The sequence below is a fragment of the Canis aureus genome, chromosome 12 (genome assembly GCF_053574225.1).
Source record: "Canis aureus isolate CA01 chromosome 12, VMU_Caureus_v.1.0, whole genome shotgun sequence".
In the NCBI taxonomy this organism is placed as follows: domain Eukaryota; kingdom Metazoa; phylum Chordata; class Mammalia; order Carnivora; family Canidae; genus Canis; species Canis aureus.
In genome coordinates, this window is record NC_135622.1 from 43,591,289 (window position 1) to 43,616,406 (window position 25,118).

General features: G+C 45.0%; 3 protein-coding genes across 3 annotated transcripts in view; 2 read left to right on the forward strand and 1 right to left on the reverse strand.

Moving 5' to 3' along the window:
• The window catches only part of GCKR (glucokinase regulator), a 29,147-nt gene extending 26,441 nt beyond the window's left edge, over positions 1-2,706 (reverse strand). The window contains exon 1 of the mRNA XM_077915880.1: positions 1,970-2,706. The gene's annotated coding sequence lies outside the window, so the exon portion shown is untranslated. The remainder of the gene's footprint in view (positions 1-1,969) is intronic.
• Positions 1,147-4,422, forward strand: FNDC4 (fibronectin type III domain containing 4). The gene is made up of 7 exons (XM_077915979.1): positions 1,147-1,524; positions 1,708-1,852; positions 1,932-2,047; positions 2,276-2,480; positions 2,933-3,022; positions 3,520-3,644; positions 3,810-4,422. The coding sequence occupies exons 2-7, from the start codon at positions 1,732-1,734 to the stop codon at positions 3,843-3,845; spliced, it is 693 nt and encodes a 230-aa protein (XP_077772105.1). The 5' UTR covers positions 1,147-1,524; positions 1,708-1,731; the 3' UTR covers positions 3,846-4,422.
• Positions 4,423-6,233: 1,811 nt separating this feature from the next.
• The window catches only part of IFT172 (intraflagellar transport 172), a 37,467-nt gene continuing 18,582 nt past the window's right edge, over positions 6,234-25,118 (forward strand). Inside the window, exons 1-16 of the mRNA XM_077915866.1 lie at positions 6,234-6,435; positions 9,724-9,867; positions 10,086-10,198; positions 10,637-10,676; positions 10,967-11,032; positions 11,245-11,324; positions 11,533-11,620; positions 12,517-12,731; positions 13,785-13,908; positions 14,307-14,402; positions 16,009-16,170; positions 16,483-16,536; positions 16,782-16,885; positions 17,062-17,147; positions 20,648-20,760; positions 21,581-21,748. Of these exons, the coding sequence (XP_077771992.1) occupies positions 6,397-6,435; positions 9,724-9,867; positions 10,086-10,198; positions 10,637-10,676; positions 10,967-11,032; positions 11,245-11,324; positions 11,533-11,620; positions 12,517-12,731; positions 13,785-13,908; positions 14,307-14,402; positions 16,009-16,170; positions 16,483-16,536; positions 16,782-16,885; positions 17,062-17,147; positions 20,648-20,760; positions 21,581-21,748 (1,692 nt within the window). The 5' untranslated portion in view covers positions 6,234-6,396. The remainder of the gene's footprint in view (positions 6,436-9,723; positions 9,868-10,085; positions 10,199-10,636; positions 10,677-10,966; positions 11,033-11,244; positions 11,325-11,532; positions 11,621-12,516; positions 12,732-13,784; positions 13,909-14,306; positions 14,403-16,008; positions 16,171-16,482; positions 16,537-16,781; positions 16,886-17,061; positions 17,148-20,647; positions 20,761-21,580; positions 21,749-25,118) is intronic.

The window sequence follows — 25,118 nt, forward strand, 5'->3', positions numbered from 1 at the left end:
TCCTCCCTGCTCCTCTTGCTCCATTTCACTCTTTCATCTCAGAAGGAAGGCAACAGAAGCTTTGGAGCCCCAGGGGGGCACACGATGAACTGAATATTAGAGGCAAAAGTACCACAGAAATAGAAATGCTGCAATGAGAATTAGAAACCAAAGCATCTGTCCTAAATATAACATTAGCCAACATTTATTTACACTGAACCATGCACTTTTCACATAAGGTATCTCATTGGATACATCAACACTAAGAAGATGATATTGACACCCTCATTTTTCAGATGTTGAAACTAAGGCTCAGACAAGTTAGGTCATTGCTGAAGATCACACAGTTGACAGAATTGGGACTCACACCCAGGCTGTCACTCCAGATCTCATGAAATACCTGAAAGATTTACATGTTTGTTGAATGAATGAAGTAGCTAACAGATTGGTACAAATTAATGATAATCCTTGACTCACACAGTGTCATAAATAAGATTTTTTAAAGACATTCCCCACCATTGTCTCATTCGATCCTGCCAACGGCCCTATGAGGTTCTGGACGCTCTGATTTTAGGAAACCTGACACTCGGATGACCAATTTCTCGGCGCCAGGCAGTAAGTGGCAGAGCTAAGACAAGACCGTAGGTCGCTGCTCTTTAGATTCCTCCCTATAAACCCAGCAATCTCAATCGCTGTATCTCCGGCTCTTCACACGCCAGGACACATAGGTGATGCTCAATAAATATTTGCTTAATAAATTCAAGAATGAATGAGAGAGCGAAGAGAATCAATATCACATTATGAATGGGGAAGAGATTTAAAAGCTGACGCAGTCTACAAGTAGGAGATTGTTAGAACAATTCTCTCCGCCACGCTATCCCCTCCCGCAGGGGAGGTGGAATTCTCCTCCCAACTTGGCTAATTCCACCCGGGGAAGGAGGGGCCCTCCAGGTGTCGGAGACCCTCGCACCCGCGGCTCTCCCCACGCCCCCGCAGGCTCCTGGGACCCAGCCGCGAGCAGAGGCAGGGGGACCCGAGAGGCCGCCAATGGGAGGGTCGTGGGAGGAGCCCCGGGAGAACGGGGTCGAAGGCGGGGGGGATGAGGGGGATGACGGCGGCGAGAACCCCAGCGGGGCGGGGCGGGCCGGCACGTCCCGCTCGGGCTGCGGCGGAGCGAGCCGGGCCAGCTCTGCAGAAGGCGGCGGCTGGCTGGCCGGGACGGTCACATCCCGCTGCAGGGGCCGGCGGGGCAGCCGCACTGCCTCCCGCACCGGGACTCAGGCCAGCGGCCAGGGCGCGCCGGCGCCGCCCCCTGCCCGGAGACAGACTACGCGGCCCGTCCGAGCCCCGGGGGCCCCCGCAGCCCCGCGGCCCGCTCCCGCTACGCCTCCGCCTGCCCCCTGCCCGCAGCTCGGTCCGCGCTGCCCGCCGCGCCGGGCCCGCGCCGGGATGGGGTAGGGCCAGCGCCACCGCGTCGGGCGATGGGCCGCCCTCTGGGCACCGAGCAGCCCCCCGAGGCCTGACAGACCACGAGGACCGGCGGAGGTGGGTGTGGGCAGGGCAGAGCCGCCCACTGGGGACGCCCGGGTGATGCGGGGGCGGGGAAGGCGTGGGGAGAAGGGGGGCTCCCGGGCCGCTGTGGGCGGTGGGGAGCCCGGGACAGCGGCTGCCACCGAGCCGTTCTGGGCAGTCCTTGACCCCCGCCCCCACAACTCCTGCCACCTCCAGGAGCCCCGCCTGGATGTCAAGCGGATGCCCCGGTGCCTCCCAGCGGACTCGGTGGGGACCATGGCTTCGCTGATGCCTCTCTCCCCATATTTAAGCCCCACGGTCCTCCTGCTGGTCAGTTGTGACCTGGGCTTTGTGCGAGCAGGTGAGTAAAGGGGTAGTAGCATCAACCAGAGCTAGTCCGCCGGTGGAACCTGTTAATCTGTTAACTCTGGCACCCACAGACCGACCTCCCTCTCCTGTGAATGTGACAGTCACTCACCTCAGAGCCAACTCGGCCACTGTATCCTGGGACGTCCCAGAAGGCAACATCGTCATTGGCTACTCCATTTCCCAGCAAGTATGAATCACCCTTCTGCTCCCTCAACCTGTGTCCTTGGATCTGTGAACATTCCTTCAGTTGCCCCCACCCCAGACCTCAGCTCACCACCTGGTGGTGGGGGAATCTGGGAGCGGGTGTTCCCTGGCTCCGGCTGCCCTTCTCACCCTTACTCTGTGGACTGCTTGCATGTTCAAGAGTCCTGGGACTGGTGTGAGACTGCCCTCCTGTCCCATCATCTCCCTGCAGCGACAGAATGGCCCTGGGCAGCGTGTGATCCGGGAGGTGAACACTACCACTCGGGCCTGTGCCCTCTGGGGCTTGGCTGAAGACAGTGACTACACAGTGCAGGTCAGGAGCATCGGCCTCCGAGGAGAGAGCCCCCCAGGGCCTCGGGTGCACTTCCGAACTCTCAAGGGTTCTGACCGGCTACCCTCAAACAGCTCAAGCCCAGGTGAGGGTCTCAGCTATTCTCCACCCCCGAAAGCATTGGATTCCCTGGCTTTTTTACCGGCCTTCAGCCTGTTATGTTCCCCCAATCAAGCAGCAGTCTAGCTTAGATGAATAAAAGGATGATTTAACTCATCATACTGCCAAGAAACGCAGGGAAAAGGTTGGCAGGGGACTGGGTATAAACAGGCTGATAATGAATCGTTTGGGAGAAGGGCTTAACCAACCTCAGTTCACAGCCACCACAGCCTGCGTGAGTACTCACCCACAGCCTTCCTGCTTTTTGGTCTCTAACTACCTGTCCACCAACAGCTTCCTAGAGAGGCTAAGAGAGGCAACCCTGTGATGGGTCGGTCTGCCCCGACACTAGTCCCCAGACTCTCCATCCTTACCTGTCTGCAGAGAAGAGCTCTCTAGCAGCTCCCCATAACCTGGAGGCTATCTCCTCCTCCTCAGGTGACATCACAGTGGAGGGTCTGGATGGAGAGCGACCCCTACAGACGGGGGAAGTGGTCATCATTGTGGTGGTGTTGCTCATGTGGGCTGGTGAGTGAGCAGCTGGACCGGGGACCAAGGACCGGGGAGTGGGGCTCAGTGCAGGAGGGAGGTGGTGAAGGAGAGAAGAGATAGGGAGAGATTTTGAGTGGGGAGATGCTTAGTCGAGGGGGGTGAGCAGAAGTTTGAGGAGAAAGGGTGCGTGGGTGGCTTCATGGCTGAGCATCTTCCTTTAGCTCAGGTTGTGGTCCCAGGGTCCTGGGATCAAGTCCCGCATCCGGGTCCCCACAGGGAGCCTGCTTTTCCCTCTGCCTATGTCTCTGCCTTTCTCTCTCTCTCTGTGTCTCTCATGAATACCTAAAAATTAAAAGTCATAAAAAAAAAAGTTTGAGAAGAGGAAGATTAAGAGGGTGATGCTCACACGAGTACTAGAAATTCAAGGGTTCTCCTCTCAGGTTTTCTAGAAACTCTGTGGGTATCTCACTGCCCTTCACGGCTGTGAGTAGGGAGGTCAAGATCAAGGTGCAGATTGTATTGTTGTGTTTCAGCTGTAATTGGGCTATTCTGCCGTCAGTATGATATCATCAAGGACAACGACTCCAACAACAACCCCAAGGAGAAGGGGAAGGGGCCGGAACAGAGTCCTCAGGGAAGGCCAGTGGGGACAAGACAGGTGATGTGCGGTGAATGAGGGAGGGAACGGTGATCTTGCTTCTAGGAGCAGCCAGGGAAAGGGAGAAGGCCAAAGAGGGGTAGGAAAAGAGGGAAGATGGATATTTGGGATGCAGGCGGCTATTTCCTTCCTGAAATCAGAGACTCAAGCCTTTTTCTTTTACAGAAAAAGTCACCGTCCATCAACACCATTGATGTATGAGTGAAGAAACAGAACCAGAAAATGGATGCACTAACAACCTGGGGATGGGATAGGGTCAGGGAGAGCTTCAGGCAGTGATGTGCCCAAGAGTGAAGGATCCCACAGTTTCCCAGAGGGTAATGACACTCCCACAATCTCAGGCCTGGTATCCATCCTCTTTCCACTGTGAGCAGGGCCAGAAGGTAGGTCTCTTAGGATCTGTGCCCCTGGACCTGAGGAATGGCTATCAGATGGGATATGTCCTTCCATCCCCCAGATCCAGGGGAGAGTCACTTGTTCAACCATATCCCACTAGGTCCCAAATGGGGCCCCCATTTCACCTGCATCAGGACTCTTGGCATCCCCAGCTGCCCCCACATCTTGCCTCTGGGTCTCAGAGAGGGGTGTTTCTTTGGCTACTTCCCCTCCCCCAGCAATGAAAAGGAATTGCCTGGGTCTGGAGGCAGATGCTGCACTGCACTACTCCAATGTCTTCCATGGAGCCTCAGGTGCTCCCCTCTCACCTGGTAGCCCATTCAGCTGCTGGTGATCTCAGCCCTTGGACATTTTTCCAATAAAGGTTCTTGGACAAACTGGAGCTGACTGTATGGTATACCGTATAGTATGTTGAAGACATTTCCCCACTGTCTCTCCCTTGACTACAAGGGCCTCTCACACCACCACCAACTCGACAGGAGCACTCTGATTTTAAGGTGTTATTTTGATTCTCTAGCCTGGGAGGGGGTGAGGAGGAGGCCAGAAATGGGTATAGAAAACTAGAGCCCTACTTCCTTTTGTTTTGTTCAGTGAGAAGGGGGGAGAAGCAAAAGAAAGGAAGATACCAGTTCTCCTGCACCAGGGGAAGTGAAAAGTTAAACCACATGAGAGGGGTCAGTAACCTTTTAGGTTCACTGCCCACATTGATAACCAAGCTCTTCACCATTTATTCCTCCGATTCCTCCATCAAGCCTGAGTCAATTTCCAGAAAAGGACTGAATAGTATCTTGGGACAAAGGACAGAGCAGCTATACTAATGGATCCATGTGCTCCTATCCTGTGCATTCCCATACCTATTCTTCCCTGCCCTCTGGCTTTCCCTTTTGTCTGTCTCTGTTCATCCGGTCAAAGTCAATAATAATTGTAAAGTGTAAATGAGTTTATATTCACTCTCTGCCACTACATCCAGAGGAGGATTATGGAAATAAAACTGAGGGATTGGAATTCCCCTGTCAAAAGACTTATACTTTGGGTTCTGGGGCTACTTGTTTCCTGTATAAATAGGGGCTTTCCTCTACTCTTCCCTAAATACCAAGGGGCTGGGGGGGATGGTGCCAGTGAGAGAAATATCTATTGACATTTGCAACCACGGTGGGGGAAAGGCTTCAGAACCCAGAATCTGCTTGGACAGCATATGCTACCCTTTCTGGAGAAGTATAGGTCTTCTCAGCTTCAGATTTTTCCAGAGGAGGTATAAGAATAATTCTCCTAACTCGCCTTTTCTGCATCTCAGGCTCTGGTATGTTACAAGAATTTAGAACAATAATTCTGAAAGGGACCCCAGATCCCTTTCAGAATTATTGATCTATACAGATCAAGAAGTCAATATCCTTTTTACTTAACCAAGCTCCAACCCCAGTTATCACAGGACTTAATCTTAGGCAATCGGGCGAGCCAAGCTCCGGTTTGCCCTCTGCCTTGAACCACAAAAGCATCCCGATCTGGGCAGCAGTCTTTAATCCACTGCTACCTAATTGTATAGTAGCACCTCTCATTGGCCACTGGTTTCAAAACACTCATCTCTCAGACTCTGGACACATCGTTTCTTGGGATGGAAGTAGCACAGAGTATAAGAAGCATGGCATGGAGACAGGGAGCTAGGAGTTCAGAACGAATACACAGGGTGTTTAAAAGCACCAGCTCAGGCTTGAATCCCAGTTATAGCCTTTACTATTAGTTTGGGTAAGTGGCCCCTCTAATCCTGAGACTCCTGGTATGTAAAATGGGACTAATAATGCCAACCCCTTCAAAAGGCGGCTTTGAGATTGAATGAGATGATGCACAGTACCTGGCAGGCGCATACTGAGTATTCAGTTAGCAATCATTATTAGCCAGCCTTGCGATCCCCTGCGAGTCATATAACCTATTTGGGTTCAATTCCATCCGCTGCAAAACGTATGGAAGCAACTACCCTGATTTCCTCCGAGGTAGTGAAGATCAAAATAATGCATTCAGCCACACTTACTCGCAACACAGCGCGAGAAACACCGCGATTACGTAGGACCTCGAGGTGGCCTAGGACTCGTGGGCGTGGCTTGAGCTTGGGTTTGCAGGCAACGCCGGGATTGGCTCGTTAAGGAGAGGATTCCATCCCTCTCGTTGTCCCGCCCTAGGCCTCACTGCGCCTGCGCACGTTCTGTTTGCATCGCCGCGAACCTACGTGGTGACCTTGCGAAGTGTGTTGCGCCCCGCTCGCATCTGCGTCAGCGGCAGTCGCTGCGGCTGCGTGGCGGGTTGTCCAGGTAACCACGGGAGTTGTCGCTGACTGGTGGCAGCTGAGAGGCAGGTGTTCGTCATGCAGTTGAAGCACCTGAGGACCCTGCTGAGCCCTCAGGTGAGGAGTTGCGTGCCTCTTCCCTTCCCCGCCCGCCTTAACGTTGCAAAGAAAAGGGGGAACTGAAATGTCACGATGTTGAGCGCCTACTGTATGCGGAAGACTGAAGGCTCTAAGGATGATTCGACTCTGCTCGATAGTGTGCAGTAGGCGAGACGGGCCTCTTAGCCTCGGTAGCTTTCATGCCCGTTCATTTAACGTCAGTTGTGGACGAGGAGGCCCCGTGGTGGGCGCGCTTGTAAACTACGAGCCTAAGTCTGCACCCAAAGAAACGAGGGCTCTAGGTGCAAGCCCCAGAGGAGGGGTGCAGAAGACCTCACGTTCATTCTGATGATGAAGATTTCAGATTCAGAAGAGGCGGGGCCCTGGGGGAGGAACCATGCTAAAGAAAGGCTGCGTTTTGGAGCTGGGAGACCAGAATCCAAGTCCCAGGGCCAGCTCTACTTTAAATAAATGACCCAATACCGCTGACTTTGGCCCTCGTCACACAAAGTCTCTGAGTGGAAAACGGGAGTAACAATAATTAGCAACCTGAGGGGGATTTGGAGGAAGAGTTAAAGGAAGTAATGTACACAAAGGCCATTGCAAACTTAAAAGCAGTATTAAAACTGATAGACAAGAGAGGAGAGCAAAATTCAAAGGACAAAATCATACAAAGCTAGTGAAAATATCTGTCACAAGTGAATGTTTAATAGGTAGCAGGGCAGCATTAGTTGTTAAGATTGTGGTTTGTGGAATCAGACATACGTGGACTTAAATCTTGGTTCTGCCACTTCTAAACTGTGTATGTAAACCTGAGCAGATTACTTAACCTTTCTGAACCTCAAGTTTCTGGTTGTAAGATGTACCCAAAAATGGCATCTGTCTCAGCGTTATGAGGTAAAAGGAGAGTGCATATTAAGCACTTATCAAAGTGCCTAGCCTGTGGTAAGATCTTGTTAAAGATTAGCTTTCATTATTCTGTTCCCTACCTCATGTAATCCTTACGACTGCTGTGAGGAATCAGGAAGGCTTCACAGAAGATGTGGCATTAGAACAGAGGGAAATGGGGATCCCTGGGTGGCACAACGGTTTGGCGCCTGCCGTTGGCCCAGGGCGCGATCCTGGGGACCCGGGATCGAATCCCACGTCGGGCTCCCGGTGCATGGAGCCTGCTTCTCCCTCTGCCTATGTCTCTGCCTCTCTCTCTCTCTCTCTCTCTGTGTGCGACTATCATAAATAAACTGAAACTTAAAAAAAAAAAAAAAAAAGAACAGAGGGAAATGAGAAGAAAAGAGAAGTGTACTCATTGGCTCAGTAAACTGCCCCTGAAAATGTAATTTAAAGATTTCTTTACCCTAATGGAATTATTGAAAATGAAAACCTCCTTCAGTCTTTGAAAATAGGATGTCATGATGCAGGGAAGGGCGAATGCCCAGAGTTGGCAAAATGATGAAGGAAGATGAACAATGGTTATTGAGGAGCCCTTCAAACCTAATTTAATCAAGAGTTGGAGGGTGGTGAAGGTGGTGGTGTGGCTATATTCTGACTCTGAGAATTTTGATAAAGAAAGCATTTTTTTTTTAAATCTCTGACTTCACAGGTAAGTGGATTAGGAGTGAAAATTAACAAAGTTTGAAACCAGAGCTCTAGAGCCCAAGTAATTAATCATGCAATTGGAGCAGAAGCTAAATGTTTAATTTCAAGGAGGGAAATCCTTAGTGCAGAACCATTAAGTGAGGACCAGGGCTGGTGGCAGACAGATGTGGCAAAAATAATTCACTGGGAGATGGTCACTTCTAAATTGGGCTTCTGTGCAGTGCATAGTCCTTGGGCGGGGGAGGGGGGATCCAAAAAAACTAACCGGGCGGCATATTCATCCTAAGTCTCAACTCTAATTGTCTTACTCCCTATTCTGGAACTTTCACTGTCTCTCCCTTTCCCACGAAATAAGCCCAAACTCCTTGGCCAAATTTCAAAGATCTTTCTTGAGCTGGACTCACTGTCTTTCCTGCCTTACCTCCTCTGTTCTATTTGCAAGGTAGTTGCAGCTAAATTAAATTATTATTTCTTGACCAGACTTGCCTTTGCTCATATCATTCCTTCTACCTCAGATAATTCCTCTCACTTAACTGCATCCATTCTTCAAAGCTTAAAGTTGATCATTTATTTTTTTCAAGATTTTATTTATTCATGAGAGAGACAGAAAGAGAGGCAGAGACACTGGCAGAGGAAGGAGAAGCAGGCTCCATGCAAGGAGCCCAATGTGGGACTTGATCTCGGGAATCTGGGATCATGCCCTGAGCTGAAGGCAGATGCTTAACCACTGAGCCACCCAGGTGTCCCAAAGTTGATCATTTATTTTATTTTTTTTTAATTTTTATTTACTTATGATAGGCACACAGAGAGAGAGGCAGAGACACAGGCAGAGGGAGAAGCAGGCTCCATGCACCGGGAGCCCAATGTGGGATTCGATCCCGAATCTCCAGGATCGCGCCCTGGGCCAAAGGCAGGCGCTAAACCGCTGCGCCACCCAGGGATCCCCCAAAGTTGATCATTTAAACATAAAATTACCTTAGGCTTCTCCAAACTATTACCATGCTTTGTATATGCCTCTCTTACGGGAGTTTTCCTGTTTTTGTACCCATCTTTTTTTTTTTTTTTTTTTAAGATTTCATCCATTTATTCTTGAGAGACACACAGAGAGAGGCAGAGACATAGGCAGGGGGAGAAGCAGGCTCCCTGTGGGGGAGCCCAATGCGGGACTTGATCCCAGGACCCCAGGGTTCATGTGCTGAGCCAAAGGCAGACGTTCAACTGTTGTTGAGCCGCCCAGGTGCCCCTGGTTTTGCTCCATCTTATTAGCCTGGGACAAGGACCATATTTTGTTCTTTGTCCCCCTCTCAGTTCCTGGCCACATGCCTTTCTCAATAAGGTATTCAAAAAATATTGAATGAATGACTAAAGACCAAAACTTATTTTTTTAAAAAGACCTATCAGACCAATTGAATTTATTTCAGTAGCAGTCCTAGGATATGAGAGAGTGAGGCCATTGCAGGGGCACATTGGTACAGTTGATTTAGCATGCCACCTCTTAGTGCATTTGCCTAATAGTTTGCTAAAGCCCCTTGTTCTCCTGGTCCAGGGTTTTATCTTCTTGGAGACCAGGATGCATCACAAACATCTGTTTATTTTAAGGACTATGATGAGGAAAATTGACCAAATCACACTAGAACTAAAGGAACTAGAAAACTTTTGTTGTTCTAGAAGAGCATCTAGGTTTATTTTTTCCCCCCGCTGTCTCTGTAGGATGGAGCTGCGAAGGTGACCTGCATGGCTTGGTCCCACAACAATGCCAAATTTGCTGTCTGCACAGTGGACCGAGTGGTGTTGCTATATGATGAGCATGGGGAGCGGAGAGACAAATTTTCCACCAAACCAGCTGACATGAAGGTGAAGAGAGTACTCTGTGTGTACTTAACCTGTTGATGGGGCCTTAGAAATCTGGAAAACTTCATAATTGACTCCCCAGCCTTCGGCATTGGAAATGGCCTGCCTCTTCTTTTCTCAGGACAAATCCCTCAAGCTCATTATAATCACACATACACCTCTTCTTCTCTTTTCTCTTTCATATGTACTCATTACTTTTTTTTTCTTTTTTTAACCCTTAGTATGGCAGGAAGAGCTATATGGTGAAAGGCATGGCTTTTTCTCCTGATTCCACTAAAATTGCCATAGGACAGACTGACAACATCATCTATGTGTACAAGATTGGAGAAGATTGGTGAGAATAGAGACTGGGAGATGGGGTGACCTAGAAAAGAAGGAGAGGGCAGGAAGAAATGCCTCATTGGGGAAGGGGGAGTGGAGAAGATGATAATCCAAGCTGGGACATGGACAAAGGCCCTCTAGAGCCTGTCGTTGCTTCCCTACCTTTGCTTGCTCCATGTGTTCTGAGATCCCATCCCTGGTGGAATCAGCCTAAGGTCAACATGAGGGCCTGTGAGGTTCTGGAGAGACCACGGTGGTAGAGCATCTTTGTTATTGTTCCAAAGCTGCTCAGGCTACATCTTATGCCTCCTTTCAGGGCTCCTGTGGAATGGTAGGAAACACTAGGGGAGCAGGGAAGGTGTCTGTGCTCTCTTCCCTTCCCCCAGCATCATATGTGGCAATTTATTTATGAAAGTGTTTTTAATATGCTTTCCCTCCTTTTATTTGGCAGGGGTGACAAGAAAGTCATCTGTAACAAATTCATCCAGACGGTAAAGTCCAGACCTGTTTCTGGGAGATTAGGATGAACGAACATGTATCAATATATCTACTTACAAATTAACCAGGAGTTGCATTTTTTTAACATATGAATCTGACTTTTCCAACTACAAGGATGGTGCTGCCTGGCTGCTCATCCTCATTTGCTTTCCTCCTTGAGCCCAGTTGTGTCTTCTCCCCTATAGGCAACTGGGGTGGTGGCATGTGGCAGGGGGTTCAGTTTGTTAGAAATGTGATAAACTACATAGACAGGATTATCCTTTTCATGATTTTCTTCTTACAGAGTGCTGTCACTTGTCTGCAGTGGCCAGCGGAGCACATCATTGTCTTTGGACTGGCTGAAGGGAAGGTAACAGAGGAAGAGAAACACAGGAGAGGTGGTGGGTGGAGATAATGGTTCTGGAAAGAGAAATATGGTTAAATTTCTCCCTTAGGGTCAAGTTGTGTATTGGGGGAGAATACAGAAGGACCAGTTTTTTTGTTATTTATTTTTCTTTCTTTAGGATCTTGGTGGGATTGAAAGTAGCCCAATCAGACTTATATCCATTTTCCCGTTTCCAGGTTCGTTTAGCAAACACTAAAACTAATAAATCATCTACCATCTATGGGACAGATTCTTACGTGGTATCACTGACAACAAAGTAAGTAAGGAAGATCAGTATCCTAAGAGCTTGGAATTGTAGGAAGAGGTGATGCGGATGTTGGGACTGGGACACTGTAATATGGAAGGTGAAGAGGACTGGTAGGACTGGTAGCAGGAAGGCCAGATAGGGTGATGTTTGACAGAGAAAGGGGATTCCTTGGTGAGACAGAATAATCTCTTTCCTTGACTCCTCTTCCCCTTTTTAGTTGCTCTGGGAAAGGAATTCTCTCTGGTCATGCAGATGGCACCATTGTTAGATATTTCTTTGATGATGAAGGCTCTGGAGAGTCACAGGTATGATTAAAGCATGCTGTGTCATGGGGTAAGGAAGCCCAAGACCCCTTCTAGAGGAGGGCAGACATTAAGATTGATGTGCTAGGGGAGGTAGCTAGAGGAGAGAGGTGGGAGGGGGGCCATTTGGATACAGCCACAGAGAGAATTTGTGTTCAGGAGGCTAGAGCTTAATACTTGTGGGAAAGAGGGAGTCAAGTGGAAGGGATTCTGAGAGTAAGGGAAAGTAAAAATTATTCTCATCTATGTAAAAAGTATATTTATGTATACAAATTCATAAGGGAAAAAAGTCATTTACTCTCGAGAGGGAAAAGATGGGGGATAAATGAAATGTTCATAATTTACTCTCTATAATTCTCTGTTGTTTGAATACCTTATATTAAGAATTATTTGCATAGGGCGCCTTTCTGGCTCAGTTGGTGGAGCATGTGAATCTTGATCTCAAGGTTGTGAGTTCGAGCCCCATGTTGGGTGTAGAGATTACTTAAATAGCTAAAGCTCAAAAAAAAAAAATTACTCATGTAATAATTAAATTTATTTCCCCTAAAAATAAGAGTCATATGCTCCCTGTGGGCCTACCCAACGTTGGTCAATGTCTAGGATATCTTCCTTGGAGGCTTTATAGATTTTTTTTTAAAGGACTCCAACATGTATTTTGAGGCTTCCTCTTGAGCACAATGTCAATAAGCATGTATGTATGTCATACATATGTGTGTGACAATATAAAACAGAAAGACAATTTGTGAAGTCCTCCAGATTAGGATGTGTTGGTGTGGGAAAATGTTGAAAGATTTACACAGAGTAGGATGATCAGAGTGAGCGTGTTAGGTGCTAGAAAGGAGAAATGCCCAACTGGAGCTGTCAGAATTAGTGATTGAAATGCTCCCCTTCTGTCTTAGGGGAAGTTGGTTAACCACCCATGCCCACCCTATGCCTTGGCTTGGGCAACCAACAGCATCGTGGCTGCAGGCTGTGATCGGAGGATTGTGGCCTATGGGAAGGAAGGCCATGTACTACAAACTTTCGATTACAGCCGTGACCCTAATGAGCGGGAGTTCACCACAGCCGCCGCAAGTCCTGGAGGCCAGTCTGTTGTGTTGGGAAGTTATGACAGGTGGGTCCCTTTCCATGTGCATCTTTTGTCTGCTTTCCCTATGTACACTCTGCTTTAGCCAGTTATTCTCAACCAGAGTGGGAAACTGGATGAGAATCAAGTGGATATTGAAAGAGATCCTCAACTTTTAATTCACACACTTCCTTTTTCCTGCTCCCACCATCCGTTGGCACTCTGGCAGTTCCAGAATGCACCAGGATTTTGTCTCTGTGCCTCTCTCTGGGACTCCACAGTCGAATTCATCTCTATTCTCTTTGTATGACTATTGCCTCTTTTCAGACCACTGGCTTAGTGTTTGTCACATTATTACTTTTTTAAGATTTTATTTATTTATTCATGAGAGACACCGAGATAGAGAGGCAGAGACACAGAGGGAGAAGCAGGCTTCATGCAGGGAGCCACATGTGGTACTTGATCCCGGGACTCCAGAATCACACCCTGAGCTGAAGGCAGATGCTCAACCACTGAGCCACTCAGGCGTCCCATGTTTCTCACATTATATTACACTTTGTGTTTATAGCTATCTGGCAAAATTGAGATTCCCTTGAGAAGAGGACCTATTCTTTTTTTTTTTTTTAATCTCCAGTGCCCAAATTAACATCTAATATATAACCTATACTTAAATGTTTGGCGAATGAATGGAGGGATGGATGGAACAGTAAATAAACAGCTAGGTCTGGGTCTTCTCTCATCAGCTTTGTCAACCCTTTGTCAATCTCATGTGTGTTTCCTCCTTCCTTTTTCTGTTTCTTACTGTTTCTCTTTTCTTTTTCCTTATTTTTCTATTGCTGACAGCTTATTTTTCTCACCAGCTAAGATCTCCTTTTTGTTTTCTCCGCTCCCATCATTCTTACTCCATTTTACTTTTGACTTGGATTTTCCCAGCTTCCTTCCTTTGAACCTTTTTGTCCTCTCCAGTGAAATTACTTAGCTTGTGTGTTCTCTTTTACTTCCTTCTCTAATACAGCAAGACTCATCTCCTTCAGTTACCCACCTATTTCAACTCTTTTGCTCAGCCTCCATTTCTTCTAAAAACCACCTACTTAATTTCAGACTTCGGGTGCTCAACTGGAGCCCTCGAAGAAGCGTCTGGGAAGAGGCAAAGCCCAAGGAGATTGCCAACTTATACACCGTCACTGCCTTGGCCTGGAAACGGGATGGCTCACGACTCTGTGCGGTGTGTTTCACTAGTAGTCCCTTTCTGCATGGGTGACTTTCTCCAAACTAGGAAAAATCCTGCCTTCTCCTAAAGCACTCTGTCCTGAAACTAGAGAATCTCCTCTTCCCTTTTGACTCCAACCTAAAAATATGACATTAAAGGCAGGAAAGAGAAATTCACACTTTATTGGAAGCCAAAAGAGACAAAGAATTCTGTAGGCAGGGCTGATTTCTCCCTTTCATCCCATCACTATCCTTGAGTCCTATGGTTGCCACCTCTTCCCATCTGGTACTTCCAAAAACTGCCAGCCCTTTTACTGCCAACTCTTCTCTAGATTCTAGAACCTAGGTTTTGAGAATGTCTCTAGATATCCTCCCCATGCCTGTTACCTTTTATGTTCTCAACCTCCCTTCTAGGGCACACTCTGTGGTGGAGTGGAACAGTTTGACTGCTGCCTCCGGAGGAGCATTTATAAGAATAAGTTTGAGTTGACGTATGTGGGACCTAGCCAGGTAAGCAGCTGATAGCCTGCTATGCCAAGATCTTACCAGCGTTCATTCATCCTTGTGATGCTTTCTTGCCTTCTGGACACAGACAGTGTCAAATTTAACCCCTGGCAGAGACGTTCTAGAGAACAGAATGTGTTGGGCAACTTTCGAAGTTATTGTACTTCCGGCTTATTATAAGAAAAGATTTAAACACCAGACCTAAGGGGTACAGAGATTGCCACTTACATCTTCCTAGTTTAAAATTTTACTACTGGGATCCCTGGGTGGCGCAGCGGTTTGGCGCCTGCCTTTGGCCCAGGGCACGATCCTGGAGACCCGGGATCGAGTCCCACATCGGGCTCCCAGTGCATGGAGCCTGCTTCTCCCTCTGCTTGTGTCTCTGCCTGTGTCTCTGCCTCTCTCTCTCTCTCTCTCTCTCTCTCTCTGACTATCATAAATAAATAAATTTTAAAAAATAAAATAAAATAAAATTTTACTACCTGGAGTGTCTGGGTGACTCAGTGAGTTAAGTGTCAGACTCTTGGTTTTGGCTCAAGTCATGATCTCAGGTTTGTGAGCTCAAGCCCCGCATCAGGCTCTGGGCTGGGTATGGAGCCTGCTTAGATTTTCTGTCTCCCTCTCCCTCAACCTATTAACTGTCCCTCTAAACAAAAAAAAAAAAGAAAGAAAAAAAATTTTTACTACCTATATGCAGTCAATTGAGGAGCTTAGAATTATGCACGTGAATAGCATTGCTTTAGGGCCTCTGAACTCACTGTGTATGACGTTGTAAGGTAATTCTTAGTTTCTGAGACCACTTTTCTCTTTTCTCTACCTCTATCCTTTTTTCATTCCATTTATTATTTGTTGGTCTCTTCTTTTTTTCTTTTTTTAAGATTTTATGTACTTTAATTATAGAGAGAGCATGAATGTGGGTAGGGGGAGAGGGAGCAGCAGGCTCCCCAGTGAGCAGGGAGCCTGATGTGGGGCTCAATGCAGGGCTCGATCCCAAGACCCTAAGACCATGACCTGAACCAAATGCAGATGCTTAACCAACTGAGCCACTCAGGCGCTCCCTCTTGTTTTTCTTTAAGATTTTACCTTTAAGTAATTTCTACACCCAACATGGGGCTTGAACCCACAACCCTGAAATCAAGAGTTACATGCTCCTGGACTGAGCCAACCAGATGCCCCCATTCTTTCATTTTCTATCCATTCTCTATGTGTGAGCACTGTTAGGTATTGAGAATACAAAGATAATTATCTGTAGTATAGTGTTCCTTAATCAAGATCATTCTAGCAAAGGAAACAGGTTTATGAAACGACAGTATTGTACATGTGATTAAAGTAATCACAAACACTTTCACAAGAGGTATAGAGATGTAGAGAGAATGATTGGTTTTGCCCCATATGTATTATATATTATGTGTTATAAGTATCGAGAGAATCTTTGAAAGCATTCATAAATAGTAAAGCACCATGTGAATGTGAGGTGTTATTTTTACCAACAATAACCTAGGCTAGGTAATATTAAAGATATTAGCTTTATTAGTTTGATACTGGAGTGGAGAAGGGGCACAGCATGTTCACCCCTCTTTGGGATTGGGAGATCAGACTTGTACCTTCCAAGGTGATTGTGAAGAACCTGTCATCGGGGACCCGAGTGGTACTCAAGTCACACTATGGTTATGAAGTGGAAGAGGTGAAAATCCTGGGAAAGGAACGTTATCTGGTGGCCCACACATCAGACACACTGCTGCTGGGGGACCTGAACACTAATCGCCTCAGTGAGGTAGGAACCATGAATGGAGGGGTGGGAATCAGTATCTTGAGTTGCTACTTCAAGGGAGCCAGGGTCCTGAGGGGGAAAGATGTAACATGCTGGGGTTGGGGAATTCTGGAATGTGAATCCCCACCATTGGGCTATTGTTACCTCATCTCTCAGAGACCGAGAAACGTAGGGTAAAATCTGACCCAGCATCTCTTTTGTGCAATATCAAGACTGTCCTGAACTCAGTCTCTCTGCCTCCTCCCCTGTCATTCTTTCAGCATTGTCTTGGATAGTTATCCACATTGTTCCTTATGTCTTCTCCCTCCCTTACAGGTTGCTTGGCAGGGATCTGGGGGCAATGAGAAGTATTTCTTTGAAAATGAAAATGTGAGTAGAGCTTGATTAACCATCACCATCTCAATAAACCTCCTTCTAGCTCCTATGTCAGAAGGATAGCAAATGGCCAGGGGTTGAGAAGAGAGCAGATAAAGAAGGGAGAGTGAAGTAGGCAGAGGAACAGAATAAAGAGAAAAGTGGGAGTCACTTTGAACTAGCAGGATACCTCCCTCTACTACTTTGGTCTCTCTCTTCATGTAAACTTCCCACCACATGACTCTTCCATTCATCCCCAGGTGTGTATGATCTTCAATGCTGGAGAGCTAACTCTAGTGGAGTATGGGAGTAATGATACCCTGGGTTCTGTACGTACTGAGTTCATGAACCCCCACCTCATCAGGTAACCCCAAAAGGTTCTCTAAATTTTTGAAACCTAAAAGAATTCCTTTTTTAACTTTTAACTCGTGGTCCTGAAGATGAATCTAAAAACTGCATCCCATGTGTTACTTCGGGGCCCTTGATAAACATCTTGATGGCCCAAGCTCATTCCACCTTACCTCACCCTTCATGTTTCAGCGTCCGCATTAATGAGAGGCGTCAGCGAGGAATGGAAGACAATAAGAAATTGGCTTATCTTGTTGATATTAAAACTATTGCTATAGGTGAGTAAGACTCTCTCATAATTCTGATAACAAAATAGATATTTACAATACACTTCCATATCACAAGATTGTGTACAGTGGAGAATCCAGGTTTCTGAGAGGCACCAGGTAAATATGTGACCCCGCTCTTACAGAGGATATGTGAAATGTACAAATCCATGTCTGTGAGTGAGTTTGTATCTAGATATATAGATACAGATACACTGTTACATATATTGGCCTGTCCATACAATTATTCCTGTTCTTTAGGCATGTATCTTAGGGTTGGAAATTATAAATTTAGAGAGGAAACATTCGTGAATTTATGAATTTTCCTGTTTAGATTTCCTAGGATAATAGACAATTACAACTTGAAGGGGACTTATTTTCTGTAGACTTTGTCATTAGTAGCCAGTGATGACAAACTTTATTTGAATTTCACAAATGTTCACATAAATAAATCTTATTTTGTATATTAATAGTTAACTCTGTATCATGAAATGTTTTAAGCACAGAAAAATGCATATAGAATAGCATAGTATTTCCTAAGAAATATAGAGAATAACATATCCATATAGCATAGTTGGTAAGAACAAGGGTCTGGAGTCAAACCTCTCCACTTCTGTGTGATCTTAGGTAAGTTCCTTACCCTTTCTATATCTCAATTTCTTCAACCACAAAATGGGGATAAAAATAGTAACTACCTTTAAAAAAATAGTACCTATCTTATATGAAAAGCACTCAGATTAATGTCTGGCACATAATAAGCAACAAATGTTAGCTATTAATAATATTATTATTACTTGCGTACCCACACCCAGTTCTATCATGTCCTGACCTTTCATTATATTTACTTTGGATCTTTTAGCTCTTCTCTTATTGAGGGACATGTAAGTTGGTTTTTCACTGTTTCTACTATTTTGGTTCTCTAAGATTTACACCTAGGTGGAACTGCTGAATCATAGAAGAGGTACATCTGCAATTTCACTAAATATTTCCAAATTGCTCTCCAAAGAGATTGTACCAATTTACATTCCCACCAACAGTTAGAGGTCCCAGTGTTCTGCATTCTCTTCAATACTCAGAATTGCCTGATTTCATAATTTGGCTCAATCTGACATACATGAAATAATATCTCATTGTATTAATTTCTGTTGTTCATTTGTTCATTGGCCATTTGGATTTCTTCTTCTGCGTATTGCCAGTTCTTATCCCTTTCCTATTTTTTTAATACTTTATTTATTTGAAGGTTTTATTTATTCATGATAGACATAGAGAAAGAGAGAGGCAGAGACACAGGCAGAGGGAGAAGCAGGCTCCGTGCAAGGAGCCTGATGCGGTACTCTATCCCGGGACTGCAGGATCGTGCCCTGAGCCAAAGGCAGGCGCCAAACCGCTGAGCCACCCAGGGATCCCCTCCCTTGCCTATTTTTAAGATCAGGTTATCTCTTCCTTATTGACTTGAAGGATTTCTGTGTATGTGCGTATCTAGCCTTTGATGGTCATTTATATTGTGGATATTTTGTCTTAGCCTCTTTTAGTGTTCAGACATTTTTAATTTTAATGTGGTTCATTTAATCACTTTTTTAAAAAAAGATTTTATTTATTTATTCATAGAGACACACAAAGAAAGAGAGGCAGAGACACAGGCAGAGGGAGAAGCAGGCTCCATGCAGGGAGCCTGACATGGGACTCTATCCCGGGTCTCCAGGACCACGCCCTGGACTGAAGGTGGCGCTAAACCCCTGAGCCACCCAGGCTGCCCATTTAATCACTTTTTAAGAAATAGTTTGTGATTTTTGAGGTCTTGTTTAAGAAGTTTCCTTGAGGCACCTGGCTGGCTCAAAGGAGCATGTGACTTTTGATCTCGGGGTCATGAGTTCAAGCCCCATGTTGAGTGTAGAGATTACTTAAACAAAACTTTAAAAGAGAAAAAGTTGGGCAGCCCCGGTGGTGCAGCGGTTTAGCACCGCCTGCAGCCCAGGGCATGATCCTGGAGACCCTGGATCCAGTCCCACATCGGGCTCTCTGCATGGAGCCTGCTTCTCCCTCTGCCTGTGTCTCTGCCTCTCATTCTCTATCTGTGTCTCTATGAATAAATAAATAAAATCTTTAAAAAAAATAAAAAAGAAAAAGTTTTCTACTCCCTCCTTTAATTTTTTAAAATTTACTTTCACCTGGAATTAATTTTTGTGCATAATGTGGGTATAGATCATGTTTTACTTTTTCCATGTTTAACCATTTATTGGAAGTCCATTCTGTACTCACAAATTTGTAATGTCACCTCTTATAAATCAAGTTTCCAAATATATGAGTCTGTTCTTAAGATACTTTTATATTTCATGAATTTTATATATCACATCAGATGATTGAGCTCAGAAATGTAAGTATCTATAATAGAAATAATATAGTCTGGTGGCCCTATGTTCCAGTGGCAATAATGTTCTGTGAGACTTTGGACAAGTCACCCCACTCCACAGGGCTCATCTTCAGTAGTGTATAAAATGACAGAGTTCTTCTCTTAACCTTTTTTGTTACCAGCCTCTTTGAATATCTAATTAAAATCATAGATCCTTTCCCAGAAGAACATACATAAACATACGATTTTGTGTGTGATTTCAGGGTGTTCACAGAAATAGGGTCCCCATAGCTCTAGTATTTTATGCTTCTACTTAGAAATTGGGACTTTAAAACATACGGCTTTATCATGTTGCATTTTAATTAAAGGAAATTTCATTTTTAAGTTGGTCTTCCCAGTTGTAGACATTAGCTGGCATTTGGCCTTTAGCTTCAGCATGTATAACAAAGGCAGGACATTGCACGCTGGTAATGTATACAAATAAGAGTAGTTAATGGGCTGTGTTCAGGAGACCCCCTGAAAGCATCCTAGCCAATGCTGAGTGGTCTAAGTGTGATCATTTCCTATATTGTCTACAAAATTCACACCAAACTAAAATACTCATCCTCAGCATGATCAACCTAACTTGAGTCAGAGGTTCCTCCTGTTTTGTCTGTGGGCCTTCACCACTGTTGACCTCTCAGTACTCTTACATCATAGGCACTCAAAGTGCAGGCAACTCCTTGTAGCAAAAATGTTCATGAAGGTCATCTCATCCATCAGCTTTCTCTCATTGGCGTGCTGGAATAGGAATAGGGCTCTTTCTTAATGTGCTCAATGCTGCCTTCCAGAGGATTTTGTGAGTAACAGAAGCCAGTTGCTCTGATCTGTTCTGATGGGTTATGAGACAACCCCAAGAATCCCAGAGAGGAATCACATTTCTTGACACATCTAGACCTTTGGAGTTAACTACAGAGTTAAATTTTAGTAGAAATCTAGTATTGTAAGCACCTTAGCAAAATTATGTTTTATTGACTGTTTGCATTCCTCATAACCGTAGACTGATGCATCATTCTTAAAGCCCAGCATACAATTGAAGGCAAGACTTTTGCAGGCTGCCTCGTGTCCTATATATGATTTTGTGGAATCTGTCTTCTTAACGCCCGTCTCCTTTACTTCGTAGTGGATCTGATTGGTGGCTACAACATTGGCACCATCAGCCACGACAGCCGTGTGGATTGGCTGGAACTTAATGAAACTGGGCACAAGCTTCTCTTCAGGGACCGGAAACTTCGTGTAAGGAGGGTTACTAAGGCCTTAGCCATTGAGTAGTCAGTCCATAGAGGATGTGGTAGTACCTGCTATCAGGGATTGTAGGGGGCAGGATGGACATAATTTTTTGGTGCTGTGCCATTAACATAGCAAAAGGCACAGAAGAATCAACATTGGGCTGACATCATAGCCCAACCTATATTACCCTTAAGGAGATGGCACCAAAGTCCAGAGGGGAATTTGGGAGCTGGTTTCTCTCTTACTTCACAAATCTTTGCCCTCGTGAAACTGCATCACCTCCACATGCCTAGCTGACCTTTACCCACACTCGTTCCAGTGTCCTTCAGCTACACTTATCTGACAGAATTAAAGCTGGCTTGAGGAAAGTCCCTCATGAGCCCTTTATTGACTCTGATCTCAATGAAGTACACCAAAGAGCTCAGCCTCAAGGGCAGAGAGTCTGTCTGGTGATTATTCATTTCATTTTCATTGTGCTGTGAAAGCCACATCACAAGTTTCCAGACCATTTAATTTGCCTGGTGACCTTACGTTTGTAATCCAATCTGGCAACCCTGGCCCAGAGTTACTCTAAGAATGAAAGTCTGTCCTTCCCCTAACTTAAATTTCTGGGTGTAGATCTTTGCTTACTCGGTTATCTCTTATTGGCCAGTGTCAGCATATACCAAGTCAACATAAACTTCAAGTGTTGCAGGTTATTAAACTTTGAAATTCAGCATCTACTTGACTGGTGGGTCAGTTCACCACATTTCACCATTAAAGAAATGGTCAAGATCAGAAAACATTCTATATCCCCTTCTAATTGTATTACCTCTTCCTTCTTTAGTTACATCTATACGATATTGAAAGCTGCACTAAGACAATGATCCTCAACTTCTGCTCCTACGTGCAATGGGTCCCAGGAAGTGATGTGCTGGTAGCTCAGAACCGAAACAGCTTGTGTGTGTGGTACAACATTGAGGCACCTGAGAGGGTCACCATGTCCTCTATTAGGGTATGTTGACACCAGAGCACCTTAGACATAGTGTCAAACTGATTGATTAGGACCCTGAGGAAGCTCCCAAGGTTATTTGGTTTTCTCTGGACCACCACCCATAATCTCTGTAAGAGAGTTGGCAAGTAAAGCTTATACTCCTTCCCCACAGTGGCCTGGGTTCCAGAACCATCCTTCTTCAGATTCCTGACATTAAGTCCTTGTAATATCCCTATTACAGTGGCCCTAGGAATTCACCAGGTTCATAATGAGTTTTCTTAAGCTGGAAGAGCCTCCATGGGAAGGGCAGTTCTGTGTCTGTTCCTGTGTGCTGCTTCTCTGTTGTACGCCATTCAGAGTTCGTTCTTAATCAGCCTGAAGGTCAGACACTCTGTCTGTCCCGCCAGCATCACTTACATTCCAGTGGTCTTCCAAAATCTGGGAAGAACTGTGAAAACAAGAGAAGCCCTTGTGCTAGGCTGGGATGACTGATATGGGTATATGTAGAGCACTTGAGAGTTTTTTTTTTGTCCTTTTTCTATATCTCTTTTTTTCCTCCTTTCTTGCCTCGTTTTAGACTAAGTTTGGGGCTTGGGGGTTGTTTTGTCCTTTTTTAAACACCATTTTTCATCTTTTTGCTTTGGTAGTTTTACATTTTATTCCTACAGTGGTTACCCTCAGAAGTTTACCATATACTTAAATTAATAGTCTCAAGTTATTTAGCATCTAACTTCCCGGCAAATGATACGAGGACCTTAACTTTGATCACCTCCCCTTTGCCATTTTGTTTAAAGATTTCATTTATTCATGAGAAAGAGAGAGAGAGGCAGAGACATAAGTAGAGGGAGAAGGCTGCTGGCAGGGAGCCCGATGTGGGACTCGATCCCCAGACTAAAGGCAGACACTCAACGCCTGAGCCATCCAGAGGTCCCTGTTCAGTATTTTGTTATCCACAAAGTTAGATATTATTCTCTTACGCAGCCAGAACTTGTTTACTTTTACCATCATAGTACCAGTTTCTCTGTTCACTTTTTCTTTTACATTGATCTTCCCTCTGGAGTTATTTTTCTTCTCCTTGAGAGAAAGTGTTTTAAAGACAAATGCGGGGATCCGTGGGTGGCGCAGCGGTTTGGCGCCTGCCTTTGGCCCAGGGCGCAATCCCTGGAGACCCGGGATCGAATCCCACATCGGGCTCCCGGTGCATGGAACCTGCTTCTCCCTCTGCCTATGTCTCTGCCTCTCTCTCTCTCTCTGTGACTATCATTAATAAAAAATAAATTAATTAATTAAAAAAAAATAAAGACAAATGCTCAGTTTCTGAAAATTCCTGAAATGGAATTATCTGAAAATGTTTTTATTTGGCCTGTTCTTGAAAGATACTTGGACTCCCTACTCAATTCCAGATTGGCAGTTTTTCTTAGCCTTTCACAAATACTGTCCCACTGACTGACTTCCTTTGTTCTGAGAAGCTTATTAATAGCCCTTTCTGTCCTTTCTTTCTTGCGGCTTTTAAAGTCTTTTTTTTCAGCACTCTGAAACTTCACTATAATACATCTGCATGTAAATGTCCTTTTACTCATCATGCTCCATGTATATGCGTGTAAGAGAGCATATTTACGAGGAACCCAGTTGTTCCTCAGCCATGAGCTCTTCAAATGTTGCTTCTTCTCTTGCATTCTCCAGTCTCCCCCTCAGAACTCTAATTAGGCATGTGTTCCATTTCTTGTTCTGTCTTTGTGCTTCTATAACCTCTCTTATTCTTCCTTTCTCTTTTTCACTCCATGCTACATTCTGGGTAATTTCTTGCAGGTCAAGGATTTGCTTTCACCATCATCTCATCTGCTATTGAAACCATTTACTGAGTTTTTTTTTACTTCAAATATTGAATTTTTCATATAGTTTTATTTGGTTCTTTGTCCAGTCTGCCTGGTCATTTTTCCTAGTATGTGCTGCTGAAGCAAGTACAGCCTGGCCACTTTTGATAGTCTCTTGTCTCTTGCTTAATTTTTCATTCCATCTTTTAGGTTTTTAAACATTTTACATTTATACTCCATAATTTTTAATACTGGAATTTTTAATACTCATTTTTAATACTGGAAATCCTTGCAGGCCCAAAAGTGCTGTAGTTATTGTTTACTCTTATATGGTGGTTCACTTATATTTTATTTTGGTACTATTTTTTTTATTGGGAGCTCATGTTACATTGAATATAATCTGTTAGAATCTCAAGGGCCTAACACGGACATATTTTCCTCCAGAGATGATCAGTGTTTGCTTCTGTAGGAATCAGGCATATTAATGACTTTTCTTCCCTTTCCTGAAGAAAGGATCCCAGATTTCATGACTGATGGATTCTCAGATTCATCCTGCTGGAGGATCCCTGGTTTATTCTTCCGCTACTGTGTTTGCCATCAGGGCAATTGTACCCTTTCCACTTGTTCTCCTTCTGTTTTTCCCTGCTCAGGTTTTAGCTAGCTTGCTTGCTTACCTGCTTGCCTGCCTGCCTTCCTTCCTTCCTTCCTTCTCTCTCCTTTCTTCTTTTTCTTCACTTCCTTTCCTTCCCCTCCCTCCCTCCTCCTCTCCCTCTTTCCCTCCCTTCCTTCCAGTAGGAGACAGGGTAAGAAACATGCCTAGTGATTTTTTTATTTTATTTAAATTCAATTAATTAACATATAATGTATTATTGGTTTCAGAGGTAGAGGTCAGTGATTTGCCAGTCTTATATAACACCCAGTGCTCATTACATCACACACTTAATGTCCATCACTCAGTTACCCTGTCCCCCCCAACCCCCTCCCCTCCAACCACCCTCAGTTTGTTTCCTATGATTAAGAGTCTCATGGTTTATCTCCCTCAATGATTTCATCTTGTTTTATTTTTTCCTTTCTTCCCCTCTGATCATCTGTTTTGTTTCTTAAATTCCACATATGAATGAGATCATATGATAATTATCTTTCTGTGATTGACTTATTTCACTCAGCATAATATCCTCTAGATCCATCCACGTCATTGCAAATGACTAGATTTCTTTTTTTTTTTTTTTTTTTGATGGCTGAGTAGTGCTAGTCCATTGTGTGTATATATATATACCACATCTTTATCCATTCACCTGTTGATGGACATCTGGACTCTTTCCATAGTTCAGCTATTGTGGACATTTTTGCTCTAAACATTGGGGTGCAGGTGCCCCTTTGGATCACTATATTTGTATCTTTGGGTAAATACCTAGTGGTGCAATCACTGGGTCACAGGGTAGCTCTATTTTTAACTTTTTGAGGAACATCCATACTGTTTTCCAGAGTGGCTGCACCAGCTTGCATTCCCACCAGCAGTGTAAGAGGGTTCCCCTTTATCCACATGCCTAGTGATTTCTTCAGATGAATTCAGCAAT